This window comes from Urocampus carinirostris, chromosome 4, assembly GCF_059441175.1.
Source record: "Urocampus carinirostris isolate Australia breed hairy pipefish chromosome 4, RoL_Ucar_1.0, whole genome shotgun sequence".
In the NCBI taxonomy this organism is placed as follows: Eukaryota; Metazoa; Chordata; class Actinopteri; order Syngnathiformes; family Syngnathidae; genus Urocampus; species Urocampus carinirostris.
In genome coordinates this window covers 781,157-806,327 of record NC_142352.1, presented here as the reverse complement: position 1 = coordinate 806,327, position 25,171 = coordinate 781,157, and the positions used below count along the sequence as shown (strand labels likewise).

The following is a 25,171-nucleotide window of genomic DNA, read 5'->3' as shown; positions in this document are numbered from 1 at the left end:
AAAAAACAAGGCAAACAACAACAAAAAACCTACTGAAAAATAGCCCATATAATGACCCAAAAACCCCAACAAAATGAACCCAAAACATCCCCCCAAAAACGACCTTAAATCTACTGAAAAACAACCCAATAAATAACGCCCAATAAATATCCCAAAACGACCAAAAATCTACAGAAAAACAACCCAATAAAGGAACTCCCAAAAAACAACGCACAAATGATCCAAAAGTTTTTCCAAAAAAACGACCCAAAACCTACTAGAAAAACAACCTCAATAAATAACCCCAAAAAATGACCCCCCAAACAAGACCATAAACCTACTGAATTAAACACCCAAACGAACGACCCCGAAATGGCCAAAAATGACCCAAACCCCCTCAAACCTTTCAGAAAATAACCCAAATAATGAGGAAGTACCCTAACTAAAAAAAAAAACAACCCCCAAAAAATCCCCAAATGACCAAAAACCTACTCACACTATCCAAATGAATGACTCCCAAACGGCTAAAAATGACCCACCACCCCCACCAAACCTATCCAAAAATAACCCAAAATAATGAGGAAAACTCCTGACTAAAAAAACAAACCAAAAACTTTCCAAAAATGACCCAAAACATACTCACACCATCTAAATGAATGACCCGAAACGGCCAAAAATGACCCAAACCTATCCAAAAATAACCCAAAATAATGAGGAAAACCCCTGACTAAAAAAACAACCCAAAATAAATCCCCAAATGACCAAAAACCTACTTACACTATCCAAATGAATGACCCCAAAACGGCCAAAAATGAGCGCCCCCCCCAACCTTTCAAAAAATAACCCAAATAATGATGAAAAACCTTGACTAAAAAAAACAAACCAAAAACTTTCCAAAAATGACCCAAAACATACTCACACCATCTAAATGAATGACCCGAAACGGCCAAAAATGACCCAAACCTATCCAAAAATAACCCAAAATAATGAGGAAAACCCCTGACTAAAAAAACAACCCAAAATAATTCCCCAAATGACCAAAAACCTACTCACACTATCCAAATGAATGACCCCAAAACGGCCAAAAATGAGCCACCCCCCCCCAACCTTTCAAAAAATAACCCAAATAATGATGAAAAACCTTGACTAAAAAAAACAAACCAAAAACTTTCCAAAAATGACCCAAAACATACTCACACCATCTAAATGAATGACCCGAAACGGCCAAAAATGACCCAAACCTATCCAAAAATAACCCAAAATAATGAGGAAAACCCCTGACTAAAAAAACAACCCAAAATAATTCCCCAAATGACCAAAAACCTACTCACACTATCCAAATGAATGACCCCAAAACGGCCAAAAATGAGCCACCCCCCCCAACCTTTCAAAAAATAACCCTAATAATGATGAAAAACCTTGACTAAAAAAAAAACAACCCCACAAACTTTCCGAAAATGACCCAAAACCTACTCACACTATCTAAATGAATCACCCCAAAACGACCAAAAAATGACAGGAAACCACTAAACACGTACTCAAAAATAACCCAAATGATAAGGAAAAACCCAAATTACAAAAACAACCCAGGAAATGTCCCAAAAACCGACTAACACTATCCAAATTAAAAAAAAAAACCTAGACCGTAAACCTTCTTCCTATCTTCTCTCGTTTGCTGCCCTACGTTGCCCCCTGCCGGTCAATCCCGGCGCTTCCTATTTGTGCCTGTGTGCAGCACGTGCACGGGCAGCAAGTTCACGTGCACGCGCGCGGCCTGCGACGGCGTGTGCGGCGTCTACGGCGACGGCCATCACGTGACCTTCGACCGCAAGAGGTTCCGCTTCGGGGGGCGGTGCCGACACGCCCTCCTGCAGGTCAGGCCGCGCCCACACCTCCAGGCCACGCCCACGCGACGCACCCTCATCCATTAAAGCACGGGTGCCGGACTACTGGAGTAGGTTTAAGAAAAAGAAAGAGAGAAAAGGAAAAAGAAAAAAGAGGGGGAAAGAAGAGATAAAGATAAAGAGAGAGAGAAGGTGAGAGAGACAGAAACATGGAGAAAAAGTGAGAGAAATAGAGAGAACGTGATAGACAGAAAGTGAGAAAAAAGGAGAAAAAAACACATAGAGAGAAAAAAGAGTAAAAAGAGACCAAAAAAGAAAATTCAAGAAAGAAAGAAAGTGAGAGAGCGAAAGATCAAAAGGACAAGAAAGGAGAAAGAGAAAGATTAAGAAAAAGAGCATTAGTGAGGAAGAATGAGACAAAGTGAGAAAATAGAAGGAAAGAGCAAACGAGAGAGAGCGAAATGGAAAAAAATGAGAAAAAGCGGGAAAGAGAGAGGGTGAGAAGGAAAGAGAAAGAAAGAGAAAGTTAGAGAAAGAGAAAAACAAAGAGAGCAAGACAGAGAAAGAAAACAATAGAGAAAAGAAATGAAAGAGAGAGAGAGAAGATAATGAGGGAAAGAGTGAAAATGAAAGAGAAAAAAGAGAAAGCAAGCAAGAGAAAAAGAGAGCAAGAAAGAGAAAGAAAAAATGAGAGCGAGAAAGAGAGAGAGGGAGATAAATACTACTACAGACACTAGAGACACTATTTAAACTACAGCTCATTTTTGTCTTGCACTTTGCCCGGTGTTGCGTAGCGGGCCGGGTCAAAATCCTCGGCGGGCCCGATTCGGCCCACGGTCCGCCTGTTTGACACGTGTGCATTAAAGGGAAAGCATGCATTGTTTAGTGTTTCCAAACAAATCACAGTTCATGAAAAAAATAGCACTAGTACACGCACTATTATCATAAACCGGCTTGGATAAAAAGTATTTGAGGAAGGAGGAGTATTTTGTTTTCGCAGGACGACTGCGGAAACAACGGGAGCGCCGGAAGTTTCCGGATCCTCGGTCAAAACGTTCCTTGCGCCGGCCTGCCCGACTCCATCTGCTCCAGGAACGTCCAGATCTTCTTCCGGGTCCGTCTCCGCCCTCACTAAAGGCCTAACCTGAAAACTTCATAAGTCGAGACGCCTTCTCAATGGAAATGCGCTAATCGGTTCCAAGACTCGCCAAAGTACAGTAATACATCATAAAAGAGCATCAGAACACGAAACAAACTCATACAAAAATGAAATGAGAGCACCGTAAACATAGTATAAAGGAAATCGTGCGGATAATGGCGTTTGTCGAAAAACCGATCCAATGACGTCTGTCGGACGTAGCGATGGCCCCACTTGTTTTCCTCAAATTCTTTGCCAAAATGTCTTTCATTCCGGCCAATCCGATGACGGCTGGAAAGAAATACGACCACGGTAACACTACAAAACTAAATATCAAAAAGAGGGACCTCCTACGTGACTTTGCTTTAGTTGTGAAAATGTAAATATAAACATAAATGGTGTGCTTTTTTTTTAGCACTTTTCAAGTCAATGAACACCTACCAAAGCACTTTACAATGTGCTTCACACTTTTCCCTTTGACACACTAACTAACCGACAGCAGCGTCAGCCATGTAAGGCAACTACCTACTATCGAAGGTATTAGGAATTCAGTGTCTTACCCAAGGACACTTCGACATATCACATGGAGGAGCCGGGAATCGAACCCGAGATCTCTTGATCCCAAGTCGAGCGATCTACCTCCTGAGCTAATGCCGCCCCGAAAACCAATTTCACGAGATTCGTCTTATTCAAAAGAAATGTATGATGTAGATGTCTGCGTGGATATTTATTCCTATATTTAAGAACTGGATCTGTGTCCGGGATGGGCCCCGTGGCCACATTTTTGAACCCGATGCGGCCCCCGACTCCAAATAGTGGCCCACTCCTGGCGTAGAACTCAGAATGAATTTTAGTAGTGTAAGGTTTTAACATTTATTACACTAAAATCTGACTCTTGTGTAATCCCTTACAGTTTGAGCATGCAATTTATTATCCGAATCAAAGAGTTGAAGACATCGGATCTTTCTTCCTTGCCAATTACAATCGTGTGTAGAAAGAGGAGGGGGTTTCCGGGTGTTCCTCTGTTATAATTCATGCCTCTGGCTGATTGGTCCGCGCCGTCGTCGATGCAAATTTCCCAACCGTGATTGAAGAATGGGAGAAAGGTGAAAGGTCATCGCCTTTGCCCCCCGGCGAGGTGATAAGTCATCGTTATCTGCACAAACGGAAACCGAAAACCCATTCCGAAGCAAAGGGGTTTAGACACCCTTCTTAAGAAATGCATTCAAGGCTGAGGTCAAACTTAGGACGAGTATTTTTGAGTATAAGTGAATAAAACAGCGTATAAAATAGTATATAACTTCAGTAGGTAGGAAAATGATCACCAAATGTCATTTTGCTTCGGGCCCCCTGAAAGCCTGGGCTGGCCCTGCACCTAAAACACTCCCAAAAACCCCTCCAATTTCGGGGTAAACAATCTAAAGGAATGTTTAACTCTGATTTTTTTAAAGGGACAGTGTGCGTACGTTTGTCCTGCTGTTTTTGTGATACGCTTGGCTGTTATCACGTCCGCCTAAATCAAAATCAACAAAAATAGATTCTTAATGAAGTAAAAGGGTCATCGGGCAGAAACGATGGAGTAGACGCGATTCAGCCCCGCCCACTGATACAAAACATTCATAAAATGCCAGAACCATCCAATATTGATAACTCTTCGTGAAATATTATTAAATACATTTGACATGTATTCAAAAGTGCTAATATTTGACGAGTTGAATTATTATTATCTGAGACATCAGTTAATTCACGTCTAATTCAATGTACACTTAAAGGGACACTGTGTAATAATGAGTCGTTAAAAAAACAACAACAACCTTGATTTGAATCCTAGGCAAAAACTATCATACCAAAGTTTTTTTTTTTTTTAAATGACTGTAAAGTAGGCTTAAACGTATTTGCTCAAAGGTGTGTATTTTTAAATCAGTTTCTTGTTCCCTTTTGGCGTTACTTCGTCTTCCTGTCTTTGTTTCTCACCACACCCACGGCTGTCCACGGGGGGTGGTCTTTTTCTCCTTGTCTCAAACATTCCACACTTGTGACTGCAATAAAAAACAGCGCAAGAAGGGGGCAGGTTTTCGGAAGGCCAGCGAGTCGAAAGCTTCCTTCTTTAACTGCAGTTGTAAAGAAAACTCAAAAAGTCTCATGCCTGGTGTATTTTATAGCGTTAGCCAATTTTTATAGCTCTCCCGCATGTAAATGGTGGTTTTTAGACCCAACAATGACAGTGGAATCCCTACCGAGAGGTTGTTGCCGTGCTCGTCTGGCATCTTGCCGTGGCACTGGTTTTCGTCGGCATCAGACGACAGTGCCATCTAGTGGACAAATATTACAACATGCATCCTCATTGTTCCAATGAATGTATGGATGAATAAATCTGAATATAACAAAGTGGGCATGTCCTCCAGGACGGTGAAGAATTCCACCTGAGGGACGAGAAGTTCTACGTGGTCCGGGGCCGAGGGGCCCCGGGGCCCCAGCTGCGTCGCATGGGCGTCTACCTGGTGCTCACCGTCACGCCGGGGGTGGTCCTCATGTGGGACAAGAAGACCTCCGTCTTTATCACACTGGCGCCGCGTTATCGGGTAGGTCGGACATTTCCCGGTTCAGTTTTTCAGGGCCGATACCGATCGGTAGTATTAAGAGATGGCCGATAAGCCGTATTTGGAGCCCCTTTCCGTTTGCCGTAAAATCTTCGAAATTGGCATTTTTAATCATGTAAAAAGGACTTTTCAAAGGGAGCACTCTGGACGTTTTGTCCCTACTGCAGAAGACGGTAACACGGGCATCCTAGCTGGAAAGCGGCTGGGACGATATCAAGAAGCCTTACCTGGTACCGTATCGAAACATTGTATTGTCCACATTTTTTCAAGCGTAGCTTTAGGTGTTTCCAAACCAGTCCGGCTTTCCGACCAGTTTACAGTCCTAAAACCTTCGCTCCTGTGTATTTTTACTCTGGCTAATATTTTAGACGTTGTGAAAGAGTTGTAAATGTTCGACTTCTCTTTTTAGAAGTCAATTCAATGATTTTGCACACTTGCGCGTCATTAAGGAAGCATAAATTGGAATCGGGAATCGCTTTGCACATGTTCAATTCCAGCTCTGACCTGTATAAATGTCGAAAAGTTGTTTACATTTAGATTGGGAATGTCATTGGATACACTTTGTGTCAATCATCATTGGAATCGGTTACTACTGGCGGAAGATATTTGGAGCTACTGAAGGCCATCTCCGTTTGGTAAAACAGTCCCATATAGGGCTAATTCAAGCTGTGACCTGTGGAAAAAAAGCTTGCTATTGGTATTGTGGAAAGTAGAAACATTTGGAAGGTATGTGACTGACAGGACTTTGGCCGGGTCAGGACGTCTCTAACTATTTGCTCAAATGATAAGAATTTGTCTGGGTCAGGGCGACTCGAATCAAGCGCTCGACTAGAGAAAAACAAAACGTCGTCGCTGACCGAAAACCGTATAAATGCCACTGTCGCCCGGACAACTTTGGAACACGACTGAATGTTTGGTTGAAATAAACAACGTGTCCCGTCTCATTTCGACTTTCTCCGCTCTCTTGTGTATGTTTTGGGGCGGGGCCGATACACGTCCTGCTCCGAAATTGGCCGAGAGCGGTGTCAATCGAAAGGTCAGAGGCTAACGGCGGTATTAGGAATCATTTTATTTCTAAAGTGGAGTTTTGGAGCAAAAAAGAATGAATGACCAAAAGGAGTGTCAAATGAAACAGACATGCTTTTAGGCGGATTTCTATTCATCTGTTGGCACGATTGTGTGTTTTGGAGTCAATATCTGACACGGTTGAATTCGCTGCGTTGTCCCGGATGTAACGAAGCCATTTGGCGGACAATCAACAAATTGGGTGACGGCCGGGGGAAATCGGCGATACATCAAAGTGAGGCGGCCGTTTTGTGCCTGTTTTCAGGGTAAGGTTTGCGGCCTTTGCGGCAATTTCGACGGCAACATCCGCAACGACCTGTCCAAGCGCTCCGGGGAGCTGGTCACCGACGTGGCCGACTTTGCCGCCAGTTGGGCGCCGTCCCGGTCCGAATGCCCGGACCCCCTGAACCCCCCGGTGTCCCCCGGGCTCCCCTGCGCCGACCACCGCTACCGCGCCGCCTGGGCGCAGAGGCGCTGCGGCGTCGTCCTGGCGGTGACTTTTCAGGCCTGTCACTCGCAGGTAAGCCCGACAACCCTGAGTTTGTTGACGCCACCTTCCTCTAGTTTGTTTGTTTCCTCCTCTCCTTTCGGGTCTTGATACTTAAGAATCATCTAAAACGGTTCTCACGTGCTAGCCACGCAATCAACTCGGCTAACAAGCTTTTCGTGAGTGTTAGCATGGTGAGCTTCATTAGCTTTGCTCGAAGGAACAAAAAAACGCAGTTTTCCAGTCCTAGAAACTAAAGTTCCACGATTTTGGAAAAGGACCCATTTTTCAGACCTGTATTGGACTTACCGCGAGATGACCTCGTTATCGACCGAGAATACACGACTGTAACAAAGAAACAACTAGAAAATTGTAGTCGAATGATGTCATGATACAAAAGTACAACAAGAAAGCGATTTAGAGAGCGGCTGGCAAGTTGGATAAGTGCATTAACTTTGCTAGAAAGAACAAAAAAAAAAAAACGCAGTTTTCCAGTCCTGGAAACTAAAACTGCACGATTTTGGAAAGAGACCTAATTACCATTTTCAGGCCTGTATTGGAATTTCGACTCCATTTTTAATTTGAAAAGAAAAGTGCGCTTTTGGCGCTTGTTTTGTTCGACAAAGCGACGCGCAAACTTACCTTGAGAGGACGTCGTTATCGACCGAGAATACACGACTGCAACAAAAGAACAACTAGAGAATTGTCGTAGAATAATGTCATGATACATAAGTACAACAAGAAAGCGATTTAGAGAGCGGCTGACACGCTGCCTGCTGCATGCTAGCATCAGGTATCGATGTACTGTCACAAATTTAGCGGTAACCACAAGTCGTAGCTTCAGGTCATCTGTTTCGTGGCTAACAGATCTGGCATCGGTGAGCTAAATGCTCAGCATTCGTGGTGTTGTGGATTAATGGGGTCGGAGCTTAACATAATGAGGACACATTTCTTTAAGACGGGACATTCCAGGCTCGTTTCTCCCGAGTTTAAATGTCACCGAGTGTTATTAATAATAATACTCGCCTTGGTCTGGAACAGCTTGCAAGCGGACAGGAATTTGGCTGGGTCGGGCCGACTCCAACGACCGAACAGGAATCGAAATAGGACGCAAACATTCTGAGAACACAAGGTCGATTCCTGGAAGCGTGCACTTTGAGAAAAACAAGCGCGTCATCGCGAGGGGACGCACTAAGCAACATGTGATATTTCTGACATATAACAAAGGTATAACCGAGCTGATTGTCTCTTAGACGAACGAGAACGTTGTTTGGACACTGATGAACATCGATAAACAACTTCTCCCTCTCCGATCAAAATTTCTGTGCTTTTGTGCATATTTCTGGGGCATATTTCACGGGCTGCTCCCAAAGTGGCTTAAGACAGCGGTTAGCCTAGCCGTAGCAGTACGTCGGTCGATTCCCGGACGCGATAACGATCCACGGCGTGCCCGCCGGCGATCGCCGTTTTTTGTGGAGGACGCATTCATGTCGCCAAAATACTAGCCGTAGCCGACGTAGCCAGGCGGCCATTTTGTTTTGCCGATCGGACTTGTTGCGGTTCCAGGTGGACCCGGGTCCGTACTACGAGGCCTGCGTGCGGGACGCCTGCGCCTGCGACGGGGCCGACGAATGCCAATGTCTCTGCACGGCCGTGGCGGCCTACGCCAAAGTCTGCGCCCAGGCCGGCGCTTGCGTCCACTGGAGGGCGCCCAAATTCTGCCGTGAGTTCCGCCCGGTCCCCGCGGCCGAACCGGCTCTTTCCCGGGAACCGGCTCTTTCGGCTCGGCTCGCTGAAAAGAACCGGCTTTCTTAGCTCCCGAACGATTTTTTTTTAGAATATACTACACAAAATAATGCCAACTTTTGCACCAAATTCATTTTGTTTGCAAATGTCTTTTGCTACTATCGTGTATTACATTAGCCTTTGGTTTTTTTTTTTTTACTCTATCGTGAACTTTTAAATTGTTTATAGAGATGACGATGCATATTTTAATCAGTTTCCTTTAAAAGAAAGAGACAGAAAGAAAGAAAGAAAGAAAAAGAAAGGGGGAATAGTCAGAGAAAGGGGGAAGAGAGGGCAGTAGGAAGAAAGGCAAAGCAAGAGAAAGGGAGCAAAATAAAAAAGAAAGAAAGAGAAAGAAAGAAAAAGACAGAAAGAAAGAAAGAAAGAAAGAACGGGGGTAGATGCCGAGAAAGGGTAAGAGAGGGAGGGAGAGAGAAAGACAAAGCAAGAGAAAGGCGGCAAAATAAATAAAGAATAAGAAAGGGGGAAGAGACAGAGAACAGGGGAGAGAGGGAGGGAGAGAGAAAGTCAAAGCAAGAGAAAGGGAGGCAAAAAAAAGAAAGAAAGAAAGAGATGAAGGTAAATAGAAAGAAAGAAAGAAAGAAAGAGATGAAGGTAGATAGAAAAAAAGAAAGAAAGAAAAGGAAAGGGGGAAGAGAGGGAGGGAGAGAGAAAGTCAAAGCAAGAGAAAGGGAGGCAAAAAAAAGAAAGAAAGAAAGAAAGAGATGAAGGTAAACAGAAAGAAAGAAAGAAAGAGATGAAGGTAGATAGAAAGAAAGAAAGAAAGAAAGGGAAAGGGGGAAGAGAGGGAGGGAGAGAGAAAGTCAAAGCAAGAGAAAGGGAGGCAAAAAAAAGAAAGAAAGAAAGAGATGAAGGTAAATAGAAAGAAAGAAAGAAAGAAAGAAAAGGAAAGGAGGAAGAGAGGGAGGGAGAGAGAAAGTCAAAGCAAGAGAAAGGGAGGCAAAAAAAAGAAAGAAAGAAAGAAAGAGATGAAGGTAAATAGAAAGAAAGAGATGCAGGTAGATAGAAAGAAAGAAAGAAAGAAAAGGAAAGGGGGAAGAGAGGGAGGGAGAGAGAAAGACAAAGCTAGAGAAAGGAGGCAAAAGAAAAAAAGAAAGAGCAAGAAAAAAAATTTAGAGAGAAAAAGGATGAAAAAGGGAAAGAGAGAGAGAGAGAGAGAGAGAGAGAGAGAGAGAGAGAGAGAGAGAGAGAGAGAGAGAGAGAGAGAGAGAGAAATAGAAGTACATGAAGTGGGAGAAATATATTAAGAGAGAGAAAGAGTGCATTTGGGAGGGAGCCGGCTCCTTCTCGCCAGGGAGCCGGTTCTCCTTCGCGGGGCTGGGCCAATGACGCGAGTCCTCGCGCTTTCAGCCATCTTCTGCGACTACTACAACGCCCCCGGTGGCTGCGAGTGGCACTACAAGCCGTGCGGCGCCGACTGCATGAAGACCTGCCGCGACCCGTCCGCCACATGCTCCCACCTCGTCGGTGGCCTGGAAGGTAAAAAGTGGCGAGATCCGGACAGGGGCGTCCGCCGCCCCAGCAGATTTTCCCTCTCCTTTCAGGATGTTACCCACAATGCCCGGCGAGTCGGCCCTACTTCGACGAGGACGCCATGACCTGCGTGGCGTGGGAGGCTTGCGGTTGCTATGACGACGATGGCGCCCGCTACCGCCTGGGACGGCCCACTCCCTCCCGCAATTGTCACGCTTGGTATGTTCCACCCACAGGCAAAAATACTACAACGATACTTCACATTTAATAGATAGAAACTTAGATATAGATAGATAGATAGATAGATAGATAGATACCATAGATAGATAGATACCATAGATAGAAACTTAGATATAGATAGATAGATATGATAGATAGATACCATAGATAGATACCATATATAGAAACTTAGATATAGATAGATACCATAGATAGATACCATAGAGAGATACCATAGATAAATAAATAGATACCATAGATAGATACCATAGATAGATACCATAGATAGAAACTTAGATATAGATAGATAGATACAATAGATAGATACCATAGATAGATACCATAGATAAATACCATAGATATATATATATATATATATATATATATATAGAAACTTAGATATAGATAGATAGATACCATAGAGAGATACCATAGATAGAAACTTAGATGTAGATAGATACCATAGATAAATAGATACCATAGATAGATACCATAGATAGATACCATAGATAGATACCATAGATATATACCATAGATAGAAACTTAGATATAGATAGATAGATACGATAGATAGATAGATACCATAGATAGATACCATAGATAGATACCATAGATATATACCATAGATAGAAACTTAGATATAGATAGGTAGATACGATAGATAGATAGATACCATAGATAGATACCATAGATAGATAGATTGATAGAAACTTTGATATAGATAGATAGATAGATAGGTAGTTACTATAGACACCATAGATAGATAGATGTAAGGATAAATAGATATTTTATTGATCCCTGTAGGAAAATTGACTCTTCTAGCAGTATCCTTGTGTTGAAAAATAAAATAATAAAATAAAAGATATAGAATACAAAAATACCCAATATAACCTGTTGATATAGAGTATTTAACTAGTGTTGCGGAAAATACACACTGTAATGAAAAAAGGGTCATATGCAAATGTGGGGGTGGGGTTTTAATGTGGGCTTTGACTCCCCCGGGTGGAGTTCAAAAGCCTCATGGCATGAGGAAGAAATGATCTCCTCTGAGCGCCCATATTATCTTTGCTGTTTCCTAAAGCTTGTGCACCACTTCCGGAATCCAGTGCAGCTACGATCTCAACAGTAAGTTGATGAAAGCGCAGGATCGAAATGCGAGGGCGAGTTTTGTCAAGCGCTCCCCGAAAATCAGCCTGCAGGTGTCACGTGATGGGCAAAACCTACGTTTACGGCGCCAGCATCTACGACACCACGGACGGCTTGGGAAACTGCATCAGCGCCACCTGCGGTGCCAACGGGACCGTCGGCCGGCAGGTCCGACCCTGTTCTACCGGGGCCGACCCTTCTCCCTTCGCCTTCACCACGCCCCCACGCTCCACCCACGGTACGGACCACAGGTCGGACCAGTGGCGCCACCTATGTTTCGGAATTAGATAGAGAGATAGAGCGATACTTCATAGGGAAAATTCACACTTCCAGCAGTATCCTTTTGTTGTTTATTGACAGATTAACAGGATGGCCTCGGGGTGCTGTGTTGTAGTTTAGCCACAGCGGAGTGGATGACGTCACACGCTAGGCCAAAGGTTTAAGGTCCCTGCAGCAGATGGAAATCTTTACACCACCTCCTGTTCACGTAGATAGCGGGTCAGCCTCCTTTCCACCTCCTGCAGGCTAAAGTGTCTCTGTCCCTAACAGCGCTGTAGCTGGGTAGCTCCACGTTAGCGTCCAGGATGCTAGACGTGAGCCAGGTTTCCGTAAAACACAGCAAACTGCACTTCCTGTACACGTTTTTCACCAGCACGGCCAGTTCGTCGGTCTTATTTGGGAGAGAGTTCACATTTACCACGATTACGGATGGTACTGAAGGCTTATAACGCCGCTAGCCGCTTAGCTAGCCCCGGCTCTGCATTCACGATAAGGCTCCCTCATCGCACCGGCACGAAAATTCTTCAGGGCAAGGAGTCGATTCCTCGAATAAAGGCATTTTTGTGCGTTAAAAGCCATACCATAGGATAGAAAGTCATCCAAAGTGTCGTTGTCAAGCAGGACAAAAAACCCGGAGGTAGAAGCAGACACTTAAAACAATAAATCACAAAAAGAGTGAAATGACACAGAGCTGCTGGAAAGACTGCCCCTATGATGTCTATGATGCGGAGGGGGTAAACCACTGCATACTGTCTTGCCTTTCTGCTTATTGCTGGTTGCATGACACAGCCACTCAGTCCTTGTTGTGCTGTAGGCTTAAGGTTCAGTGTCGGGTTGGGAAGAGCAAAGGGGAATGAATGTTTGGTGAATGTGATTGTATACTTGACTCTTGCCACCTCCCACTAGGGCAATATGGCTTCCGTAAATAAATAGGAATGATTATTGATGAGTGATTAGCTGTTACCGTAACATGAGTTTGTGTATCTGGCTCTAAAACAGGCGTGCCCACACGTTTTAATTCGCAAGCTTCGTAGAAATGTCGATTGATTTTTGCACATATTTTCAAGTTCATTTAAGTCAATTCATGTTGGTTGTATTGTATTTTATTGTTTTAGGCTATTTTAAAAAGTTTCAGTGAGCTATTTCAGTTTATAATTTGCTACTAAGCCTAATTTGATTTCCTGCACTGTTAGTTTTTGTTTGAAGTGAAAGATGTGTTGAAATTCTCATTGACTATAAATGGCTTCAGAGAGCTCTTCAAGTTTTATGTGAATTTTTAACAAATATTCTTTGTTCATTTTTTGCTTTACAAAAAAAATGTCTCCCGCCGATTTTGAAGGTTTTACCGCAAACGGATATCGGCTCCAAATATCGGTTATCGACCTCCTTTTAATACTAATAAATGGTATTGGTATCGACCCAGAATAGCGGTCGATCCTTGAATAGAATAGACTAGAATAGAATCTACCTTTATTGTCATTGTTACAAAATGGGTTGAACATATTGTGACAACGAAATTGGATGTGGCACTCCAGTTTCACATTTTACAGTGAGGATAGAAGAGAGCAAAGAAGATGTTTGTATTGTCCTTGTTGCAGGCTTTGTTTTCTCCGTAGGGGGTGAGGGACAGACAGAGATGGTCGGATCCAGCTAAGTGGGGGAGGGGGGAAGGGTTGCACAGTCCACGTATTGAATGAATTTGGGAAGTACGGTCCTTAAGCATGCCTGATTAAAGTCACCGGGGTGTGCAAGCTGCTGTTTATTGATAGCAGCGAGAGATTTAGCGCTATGCTAACGTTAGCATCCGGTGGAACGTAAACAGCAATCACAATGACCACGGTTAGCCCTCTCTGTAGATAGACGCGGCCAATCAATATGGATTGTCGAAAGTGTCTTTTGTCCCGACGTGTCCTGACACCGGAGCATATGATTGTTTTCCAGACGTTACTTTGACATCATCGACCACATCGACCACAACCGGCGGACCTCGGGACACGACCGACAGTCAAGCGGAAACAACCGTCAGGTCGGATGCAACAACGGAGAGAAAAATGTCGAGCCTGACAACCTTGACACCAGGTACGGTCACCGAATACGCAAGAACAAGTAAAGCCCCTTCTAGGACCGCCACCACCACGATCCAAAAGGAAACTCCACCTGAAGCGACAACACAAGAAGAGACGACTACAAACGGTGAGAGCCCAAAATCCAATACGGCCGTTCCTGATCCTACTGACCTTCCAACCACTACAGCAAGACCGGATGAAACAAGGACTGAAAGGGAAACCACAGAAAAAACAACTGAATCTGGAATCATCTCCTCAACAACACATGGAGGTCAGACTACATCACAAGGACCACAGTCCACAACGATCTCGGCATCCAGAGGAACAGTCACAGAACCATCGGTGGTTAGCACAGAAACCACAACCGCAGAACCAGCCCGACCCTCCGTCGGTACCACAACTCCACTCGCCAGATTGACGGAAACGACCGAACAGGGATCGACCGTCGTTGCCGGAACCGCAACAGAGACGCGATCCAGAACCGACGACACGACGGCAACCTCTTCCCTTGGAGAAACCACCGCAAGAAATGGATCCACCAAAATGTCCGCAGACCCGACAACAGAAGACGACCAAAGCACTTCGATTGTACCTTCAACCTTTGAGACTGTATTTAATGGAGAGCCACAGACGACGGTGACGGAACCTTCGTTCGGAGGAACGACCGTTTGGACTTCGACGCCTGTCGTACGTACAACCGCCACGACGGAAGACCTTCCTGGCGCTGCCACGGTGCACACCGACCCAACTAGCCCAACAAGCACAATGAAGTTTTCTTCTTCTTCACTCCCGTTTCCCGCCACGACCTGTTCCTGTTATTTCAACGGAACCACGTACCGTCCCGGTAGGTCACGCCGTTTCGGTCTGTTATCTTGAACTTCCGCCTCCGTGTCGAAAATTTCGTAAGGGGGGGTAGGATGTCAAAAATGTTGAAAAAACACGTAAGGGGGGGTAGTATGTCAGAAATGTTGGAAAAAAAAACGTAAGGGTGGGGTTTATGTCGAAAATGTTGAAAGAAAACCTTGGTAGTACGTCAGAACTGTCAAAAAAAATCGTAAGGGGGGTGGTATGTCGAAAATGTCAAAAAATACGTGAAAGGGGGTAGTATGTAGAAAATGTTGAAAAAACCCCAAGGGTTTAGTATGTTGAAAATGTCAAAATTGACATAAAAGGGGGTAATGTTGAAAAAAAAATGTAAGGGGTTAGTTAGTATGTCGAAAATGTCAAAAATATGTAAGGGGGAGTAGGTAGTGTGTAGAAAATGTTGAAAAAAACGTATGGGGTTAGTATGTCAAAAAAGTCAAAAAAAACACGTAAGGGGTAAATATTTTGAAAAAGTCGTAAAAAGACGTAAGGGGTTAATATGTCGAAAATGTCAAAGATTACGTAAGGGGGAAAAGTAGTATGGCGAAAATGTCAAAAAAGACGTATGTTGAAAATTGCCCAAAAATGACGTAAGGAGGTAGTATGTCGAAACTGTCCAAAAAATACTTAATGATGGGGTTGTATGTCGAAAATGTTGAAAACAAATGTAAGGGGTTACTATAGTGTGTCGAACATGTCATAAAAACAGGTAAGGGTGGGGTTTATGTCAAAAATGTTGAAAAAAAAACGTAAGGGGTTAGTATGTAGAAAATGTCGAAAAAATACGTAAGGGGGTAGGGTAGTATGTAGAAAATGTTGAAAAAAAAAACGTAAGGGTTAGTATGTTGAAAATGTCAAAAAAACTATGTAAGTGGGGATTGTATGTAAAAAATGTTGAAAAAACATTTTGACATTTTCGACAGACTAACCCCCTCGAATGCCGTCGTTTTTGTCGGGCAGGCCGTTTGGTGTACAACGTCGGGGACGGTTCGGGTTGGTGTTTTGCGGCCTACTGCAACGCGTCCTGTCAAGTGGAAACCCGGACGAGCCCCTGCCCCGCCACCGTCGCGCCGACCCCCACCGACGAGTCTTTGACCGCAACCGCCGAATCCCTGGACTGCTCCTATCTCTCACCCCCGAGGAAGGTTAGTAGCGAGTATGGAGGAATGATCTCGTCTTTTTTAGAAATGTATAAAGAACAAAATTCAACAAAATCACGTCATCCCTAAATATATGACATCGATGCAAATTACAGTATTTCTTTTGATGTGTATTTTATGTATATTTTGTCACAACAAAATGTTATTCAAACGAGGGGGCGGGTCAAACTTGCTGAGCTTTTCACCTGCAGCCCGTTTGTTCCTCAGTGATCAAAACCAATGATAGGAAAACTCAGGAATCTTTATTGAAATACACGTTTTGTCGTGACAAAATACATCACAAAACACGTAAAAAAAAAGTTACCAAATAAATGTCGAAATAAATAAAGGGAAAAATACACAACAAAATACATCATAAAATATGTGACGAAATACGCTATAAATGCATGAAAAATACATAACAAAAAATACAGAAATAGATGACAAAATACACGAGGGAATACATAATAAAATACATAACAAAATAAATGCGGGAATACACGACATAGTATACGACAAAATAAATGACAAAATAAGCGACATAATAAAAAAAAAAAATAATATTCTACAAAATACAGGAAGGAATCCATTAAAAGAAATACAGGTGTCATGATTACCGATGTGATGCACCTGTACCCGCTCTTTTGGCGCCAACTGCCTCGGACTCTGATTGGCTCTCTGTCCCTATTTTAACCCACTCCTTTCTGTCACCTTTTGTCAGTCCGTCTGCAAACCTCAGATTATTCTAGACAAGCTTTTTCGACCCTGACTCCCACCTGTTTTTTGCTCCCGTCTGTTCCCCGGCTTCAACCCGTTTTTTGATCCTGACCACATCTACTCTCCTCTCCTGGCTTTCGACTCGTTTCTGACCCCGGCCACGTTTTTGCTCTCCCGTCCTGGCTACTGACCCGCTTTTCCGTTCCCGACACCGCCATCGCTCGCCACGGAAGTCCCACTTCCGCGTTCAGAGCGACCTGCTTCCCGCGCCCAGCGATCACCGGGTCGTGGGTGCAACCCTTTCCTTTTTCCAATAAATCTTAACGCAAGTGGGCCCTGTCTCCGTTCTGGTCTTGACAACAGCTCAAAATAAATACTAAAATAAATAAATAAATAGATGGATAAATACTTTAATCATGCCCATAGGGAAGTTCACAATTCCAGCAGTATCCTTTTGTTGTTTATGAACAGATTAACAGGATGGATGGCCTCAGGGTGCTGTGTTGTAGTTTAGCCACAGCGGAGTGGATGACGTCACACGCTAGGCCAGCAGATGGACGTCCCTGCAGCAGATGGAAATCTTTACACCGCCTCCTGTTCACGTAGATAGCGAGTCCACCTCCTCTCCGATTCCTGCAGACTTTTGTGTCTCTGTCCCTAACAACGCTGAAGCCGGGTAGCTCCACGTTAGCGTCCGGGATGCTAGACGTGAGCCAGGTTTCCGTAAAACACTGCTCTCCCTGTACGCTTTGATGTTTTTAACCAGCACAGTCAAAATAGCAAAAAATACATCTTAAAATAAATACTGAAATGAATGACAAACTACACAATAAAATTGATCTTGGAATAATTAACAACACAATTCAAAAAAAAAAAACAATATAAATAAATGACAAAATACACAAAATAATACACGGCAAAACCAAAGCCAACATGATCGAATGAGAAAATACAGGACGAAATACACAAAAGAACGAATGACAAAATCAATAAAGGAGAAAATGCATAGATATACGACAAGATTTCTATCTCGGTACGTCAGTTTTTCTCCTCCGCAGCGAGCGCCTGGCGGTCTCACGCTCCTTCTCCTCTCGGCAGAACGGCGAGACCTGGCGAGTGGACAACTGCACCGCGGCAACGTGCACGGACGGCGCCTTGACGGAAGTGACGGCGCCGTGTCCTTACGCGCCGGCGCCGATCTGCGCCAACGGCATGAACGCCGTCCCGGTCCGGCAGCCGTGCTGCTTGCGATACCGATGCCCGTGTAAGCCCGGCGCACCCAACCCGCGTCCACGACATTTGAATCGAAAGAATCGCAAAGCGCTCGGAATCGTACTCGACAGTTTAAAGCAGGGGTGTCAAACTGGTTTGAACTGGGGGCCACGTGCTAGGAGAAAACATCTCGCAGGGGCCACACTAGTAGTTTTAAGAGAAAGAAAGAAAGAATGAGAGTGGGAGAAGAAGAGACAAAAAAGAGTGAGAGAGATAAAAAAATAGTGACAACAGGAGAGAGATAGATAGAGAAAGAGAGAGACAGAACCTGAGAAAAAAGGGGGAAAAAGGGAAAAAGAATAGAGATGCATCAAGAATGAGAAAGAAGTGAAGAGGCAAAGAAAGTAAGAGAGGGGGATAGATTAAACAAATGAAAAAACAGACAAAGACAGAGAACAAGAGAGAAAAATGAAGGAGAAAGAGAGAAAGAAAATGAGAGAGGAAAAGAGAGAGAGAAATAAAAATGATAAAGAGAGAAAGACAAAATAAGATTGAGAAATAGAAAGAGGGTGAAATAGAAGTAAAGTAGAGAATGAAAGAGAGTAAAAGAGGGAGTTGAAGAGAGTGAGAATAAGAGAAAAAAGAAACAGAGAGGGTGAATGGGAAAATGAAAGAAAGAAAAAGAAGAGAGAGAGAGAAATACTACTTCAAATGCTTTGCGAGTGGTGCCTGGCTTGGATGGCATCAGGTGGACATATTTCAACCTGCAGCTTGTTTTTCTCTTGCGCTTCTCTGAGTGTTGTCTCGCGGGCCGGATTAAAACCCTTGGCGGGCCGGATCCGGCCCGCGGGCCGCCTGTTTGACACCTGTGGTTTAAAGCTTGCTGAAGTATATTTAACAGCCTCTTTCTCTTAGCTCATTGCTGCACAGAAAAATAACCCCAAAATCCAGTTGGACACTGTAGCCTCTCTCATGAGGCCACAGATTATTCCGGTTGCTTGTTCCGCTCGTGACTCCATGGTCTTCTTTAAGAAGAAGATTGGATACATAGATAGATGTCTAGATAGATAGATCGATAGATAGATCGATAGATACTGTAGATGGCGTGGATAGTGTAGATAGATAGAGATAGATGTCTAAATAGATAGATAGATAGAAACTTAGATATAGATGTATAGATAGATACCATAGATATATACCATAGACATATATTTATACCATAGATAGATAGAAACTGTAGATGGCGTAGATAGTGTAGATAGAGATAGATGTCTAAATAGATAGATATATAGATAGATAGAAACTTAGATATAGATAGATAGATACCATTGATCCCATAGATAGCTAGATAGATACCATAGATATATACCATATTTATATATAGATACCATAGATAGATAGATAGATAGATAGATACTGTAGATGGCGTAGATATACCTGTATAGCGATAGATGTCTAAATAGATAGATAGATAGAAACTTAGATAGATAGATACCATAGATATATAGATACCGTAGATAGATAACTAGACACTGTAGATGGCGTAGATAGAGTAGATAGATAGATAGATGGATAGATAGATACTGTAGATGGCGTAGATAGTGTAGATAGATATAGATGTTTAAATAGATAGATAAATAAATAGATACTTTTTTCATCCCCGTAGGGAAATTCACACTTCCAGCAGTATCCTTGTTTTTCATTAACAGATGAACAGGATGGCCTCGGGGTGCTGTGTTGTAGTTAGCAACAGCGGAGTGGAAAACGTCACACGCTAGGCCAAAAGTTCGACGTCCCTCCAGCAGATGGAAATCTTTGTGCTCAGGGTGACACCGCCTCATGTACACGTCGATAGCGAGTCCGCCTCCTCTCCGCTTCCCGCAGGCTAAAGTGTCTCTGTCTAACAGCGCTGAAGCCGGGTAGCTCCACGTTAGCGTCCGGGATGCTAGATGTGAGCCAGGTTTCGTAAAACACAGCAAACGGCACTCCCTGTACGCTTTGATGTTTGCCAGTTCGTCGGTCTATTTGGTACCATGATTACGAACGGTAACGAAGACTTATAACGGCGCTAGCCGCTTAGCCTTAGCTTCGGCTCTGCATCCACGATGGGGCCCCCTCATCACCATCCAGGAAAAGATTTGTAATGACCGTGTAAACACGTCACATGTCAAAAATTTGGAAATTCTAGAAGGTGCGTGGGATGGTGGCCGTCCGGTGATTTTCTTCCTGTTTTACTGATTTCAATCTGTAATCTCAGTGAAAGTGTTTTAATCTAGGCTTAAAATGAATTTATATCGAATAGATTACGAAAGAGGCAGCACGGCGGCGCGGTGGTTAGCGCGCGTGCGACACAGTTCTGAGGTCATGGGTTCAAATCCAGCTACCGGCTTTCCTGTGCGGAGTTTGCATGTTCTCCCCTTGCTTGTGTGGGTTTTTGTCACGGCTTGTCCGTAACAAACTCCATGTTCAAACATATGGTGTCCATACGTGCACCTGTCGCCAGGAGTTGGCTCTGATGGTGGGGGACGATGCCGGTCCGACCAGGCAGACCCAAGCGTGTGGTGAGGATCTGTTGGTCACATCTAGCAGAACCTCCTTTCAATTCACACCTACGGAAGAACTTTGCCCGTGTCTCGAGGGAGGCAGGGGACATGAAGTCCGAGTGGACCAGGTGTTTCGATTGTTGAGGCGGCTGATCAGAGCTGTGGCTGTAAGGTAACTGGTGCCTTCAGACTTGTTGGTGGCCTTTGCCAGTAAGGGACGCCGTCAAGCTGAAGGAGTCTTGTCAGGCTCTCCTGGACTGTTGGTATCGGCTGGCCAAGCGGAATGTGGCTTCGGCGTTCGCTGAGGCTAAAACACGGGCGTGGCCATGGAAGGCGACTTTGAGGAAATTCTGGTCCACCGTCCAGCGTCTTAGGTCAAGTCAAGTCAAGTCAAATTTATTTATATAGCCCTTAATCACAAAAATGTCTCAAAGGACTGCACAGGATTACAGTTACAAAATTACACAATTACCTGATCTTAAACTAGCAAACCAGCATGCGGGCAAGGAAAAACTCAAAAACCTCAGTGTGAGGAGAAAAGAGAAACCTTGAGAAAGGACCTCACATGTGGTAATCCCCCTTCCAGGATTGAACAGGGTGAATTACAATTAGCATTACTGTACACAGAATAGTAAACATAAGGTAAGATGTTGAAAATGTCCGGAAAGAGCATGACATCAACGGCGACGCCAGCTGGTAAATGCAGGGGTTGACATGCTGCAGGTCAGACCCCGGTCCGCTGACCCATCCCAAATCATCCTTCTCCTTCGTATCAGCCAGGCAGGCCTCAGAAAAAGACAGGACAAAACAGAATACGAGGTGGGCATCAATCATATGCTTTGGAATAGAAGTGTGTCTTAAGCCTCGATTTAAAAACTTCCGTTGAGGTTGCAGATCTTATCTCCAGAGGCAGGGCGTTCCACAACACCGGGGCCCGGATGGAGAACGCTCTCGAGCCCGCAGACTTCTTGGCTCTCGGAGTCACAAGTAGACCGGCATTTTCCGAGCGCAGACTCCGTGCAGGAACATAGGGGGAAATCAAATCGGAGAGATAAGAGGGTGCAAGCCCATGCAAACATTTATATGTTAATAAGAGAACCTTAAAGTCACATCTTAAGTGGACTGGGAGCCAGTGCAAGTTGGCCAATACAGGTGTAATATGCTCAAACTTTTTAGTCTTAGTCAAAAGTCTAGCTGCCGCATTCTGAACCAGCTGCAAACTTTTAATGCTAGACATCGGGAGACCAGAAAGCAATACATTACAGTAATCAAGCCGAGAAGTAATAAACGCATGAATTAAAATCTCTGCATCTGATTGGGACAGCATTGAACGAAGGCTGCTGCCCTTGACAGGATTTACTGCGTACAGTGGAGATAGGGCGCTGCTGACCTTGAGCAAAGATCCAACCCACTAAGTAAATCTGACGTGACTTGCGCCTCGGTATTTGATGGGCAGAGTGCGGAGGGGGAAAAGGTGAGGAACTGGATAAAACGCGTCTTTGGTTTGGGCAGGCGTGTGCAGCCTGTGGAGCCGGTCGCACATCGTCACCTTCGACGGAAAGTTCTACGACTTCGGCAAGAAGTGCTCCTACGTCCTGGTGAAGGAGAAGGTCCGCAAGCATCGGCTGACGGTGGCGGTCAACAATCAGGACTGCCAGGTCCGGGACACAAACTTCTGTCCCCGGACCCTCAATATCACCTACGGGTCGGAGCAGATTCTCCTGACGCAGAGACGGGACAGCGACGGTGTCGTCGGCAACGTGGTGAGGATCGGCTCGAAATCGTACGGTTCTGAGAATACGGCGCCGGTGCCGGGTCATCGGGATTTTCTGATCAAATGATTTGACTGAAAAAGGCTTGGAGAGAGGCCCGTTTTGAAGGATTTGTCATGCTGTGCTGCTGTCAGGTGCTTGTCAACCAGAAGCAAATCTACCCGGCGTGGAGCAACCGTCTTTTGGTGGCGAGCGGCGACCGGCTGCTGACCACGCTCGATATGCCTGAAATCCAAAGTCGGATCGTCTTCTGCCGATCCTTCTTCAGCATCCGCCTGCCTTACGGCCTTTTCGCCGACAACACCCAGGGACAGTGCGGTGAGTGCACGCCGTAGCCCTCGATCCATCCATAGCTTTTTCTCTTTCTTTCGGTCTTTCTTTCTCTCTCTCATCTCTTACTTGTTCTTTCTCGTCCTCTTTTTCTCTATCAATCTCTCATTCTCTCTCCTTCTTCTCTCGATGATTTTTTTCAATTCAAACACATTTTTAATTTCCTCCTTTTCATTCAAACATTTTGGTTATGGACGGATTTTAAAAGACCTCCTCAGGGTGGCGCAGAAGCTAAACGCAGAAGCAATTCCCGCGGCAATTGTAAGAGTTGTGATGGATCTGGATGACGGTACGGGGAGAAAGCAGAAAGTTTTGAACTGGGAGAGCTGTATTTGTAATTTTTGACTCGGTTCTGTGGGGGAACTCCGCCTGTTCTGTATTTTCTACATTGTATCCTGAAACACCTTTGTAACTAGAGGCAATAGTTTCCCGTTCTGTAACCTAAAAACCTTTGTTTGTAGAGATGTTTATAAGTAGAGGAACCACTGTACCGATTCTTTCAGAGACAATGTTTTTGTCTCCGTTTGTCTTTGCAGGAACGTGCGACAACGATCAGCGCAACGACTGCAGCGCCCCCGATGGCGACGCGGAGAGTTGCGCCGACGCGGCCGACCAATGGCTGGTGCCCGGGACCGCCTGCGACCCGGAGCCCACCGTTTTGCCGGTTACCACGGCGACCGACCATCCGACCTCCGAACCCCTCCCCTGCGATGCCACCGTCTGCAGCTTGATCTTTAGCAGGTTTAAGCCGCTTTCTCTATTTTTTGTTTTCCGAATGACATCAAACGTGCCACTGATGAAGTAAGCTAGGCTAACGAGGCTAGCTACGTGAAGGCCTGCAGGTGGCGCTCATACGGCAGACCCAAAGTGAGAAAATCTGTAGTCTTTAGTCGGGCCTGGCTTTGCAAGGGGCAACCCTTTGCCAACAGTGCCTCCGTTTTCTTCTTCTATTTATCTTAATTCCCGTCTTGATCAGGTATCGTGTGCTATGCCTTTTGTTAGCGATAGCCGTTACTACGGTGACGCAATCAACGAAATAACCGAAAATGTGTCCCATCCGGAATGAATGGGCGCTTTCATTTTCGATGGGGATGCTTGGTCACCATGGTAACCAGTGAAGTTTCCGGGGGTGATCCGAATGGGTCACTGACCCACATGAAATGTCACCAAGAGCAAAAGGCATGCTTACAAGTGGATGCTAACAAGTGGATGCTAACAAGTGGATGCTAACAAGTGGATGTTAAGGAGTAGATCTAATGGCTACATGCTAACAAGTCACGCTGAAGGCTACATGCTAACGAGTCAGGCTAATTGCTACATGCTAACGAGTAGATGCTTACGAGTCACCCTAAGTGGCTATCTAGAGACTCCAAAAGGACCAGTGACCCCTGACATCATATGCCTGTCACCCTAGGGTGCTTAAGTGGGATCGAAAATGACCCCGTGGGGTTGTTATTCGAAAAAATCTTAAAAAAAAAAAAAAAGTCATAGTCCCAGTTATTCCTCTTGAAAAATGTTCATGGCACAATGCTCTTAGTATTTTTATTTTTTTCTTCCAGTCGTACAGGATAGTGTACAAAAACAAACTAGGTTCTTTAGAATTCAAAGACATCAAAGATTGACAATGCATCCCTACTGCATAATAAAAGACTATGTCGGTACGTTGGATCATAGGGTCACCATTTCCTGTGGTGTGTCTTGGGCAAGTACAGCCTGATGGTGCACATCCTTCTCCAGGCCACTGTAAGACTAACTAGATCTAAATGAATAAATCATAAAGACAATACGTTGGAATGCCAACTGGTCTAACGGAACCAAAACGGGAACACATAAGGACACAGAGAAGAGCATTCACGGCTACTTTGTTTTATCAGAAGGCCGAGACTCTTTTTTGTTCCCGTCAGGTAGACCAAGAAAATATTTCACGACAAACTGTTTGGTGCAGGGTCAAATATGATTTTGCATCTAGTCAAGTCAAGTCCTGTTTATTTGTGACGCTCTTAATCACAAAGAGTCTCAAAGGGCTGCACGGACCACGGATTATTGCAAACCGCAGACCATTAAAACACCATCACCTGATCTTCATGGAAATCAATTCTGATCATTTCAATGAGCTGATTATCGCAACCGCAAGTTGACGGATGAAAGATTTCATGATCGCTATCGGATTTCTTTCCCCGTTCTGTTTTCGAAGACACACAACAATGTCCTTTTTTTTCTTTTGTGTCTTTCAAGTTTTCCCCGTCAGGTAAATAAAACATCGTTTTTTTAGAATCAAACCATTTGCATTATTTATTCGTGTCCATCTGTTATTTTTCTTTCCGACTTTCATGATCCATATGGACTGAAAAATCGAGATTTTTAAAGTTCATGATAACCGTTAGAGACAATGAGGCTACGTCAAACCGTGAGCGCTACCTGCTGGCCAAATGGCTAACCGGCGTATGAGATTCTGAATGAAATGAATATAATATAGTATTTTGATTGTCCAT

General features: G+C 44.3%; 1 protein-coding gene across 1 annotated transcript in view; it reads left to right on the top strand.

The window, feature by feature from the left end:
- LOC148366600 (mucin-2-like) overlaps positions 1–25,127 on the top strand; it is a 49,425-nt gene extending 24,298 nt beyond the window's left edge. The window contains exons 21-37 of the mRNA XM_088333322.1: positions 1,715–1,853; positions 2,824–2,937; positions 5,367–5,543; positions 6,892–7,146; positions 8,680–8,836; positions 10,270–10,398; positions 10,464–10,611; positions 11,811–12,008; positions 13,978–14,115; positions 14,159–14,229; positions 14,290–14,946; positions 15,927–16,111; positions 17,921–18,086; positions 22,090–22,340; positions 22,484–22,667; positions 23,216–23,420; positions 25,064–25,127. Of these exons, the coding sequence (XP_088189448.1) occupies positions 1,715–1,853; positions 2,824–2,937; positions 5,367–5,543; positions 6,892–7,146; positions 8,680–8,836; positions 10,270–10,398; positions 10,464–10,611; positions 11,811–12,008; positions 13,978–14,115; positions 14,159–14,229; positions 14,290–14,946; positions 15,927–16,111; positions 17,921–18,086; positions 22,090–22,340; positions 22,484–22,667; positions 23,216–23,420; positions 25,064–25,127 (3,238 nt within the window). The remainder of the gene's footprint in view (positions 1–1,714; positions 1,854–2,823; positions 2,938–5,366; positions 5,544–6,891; positions 7,147–8,679; positions 8,837–10,269; positions 10,399–10,463; positions 10,612–11,810; positions 12,009–13,977; positions 14,116–14,158; positions 14,230–14,289; positions 14,947–15,926; positions 16,112–17,920; positions 18,087–22,089; positions 22,341–22,483; positions 22,668–23,215; positions 23,421–25,063) is intronic.
- The last annotated feature ends 44 nt before the right edge of the window (positions 25,128–25,171 follow it).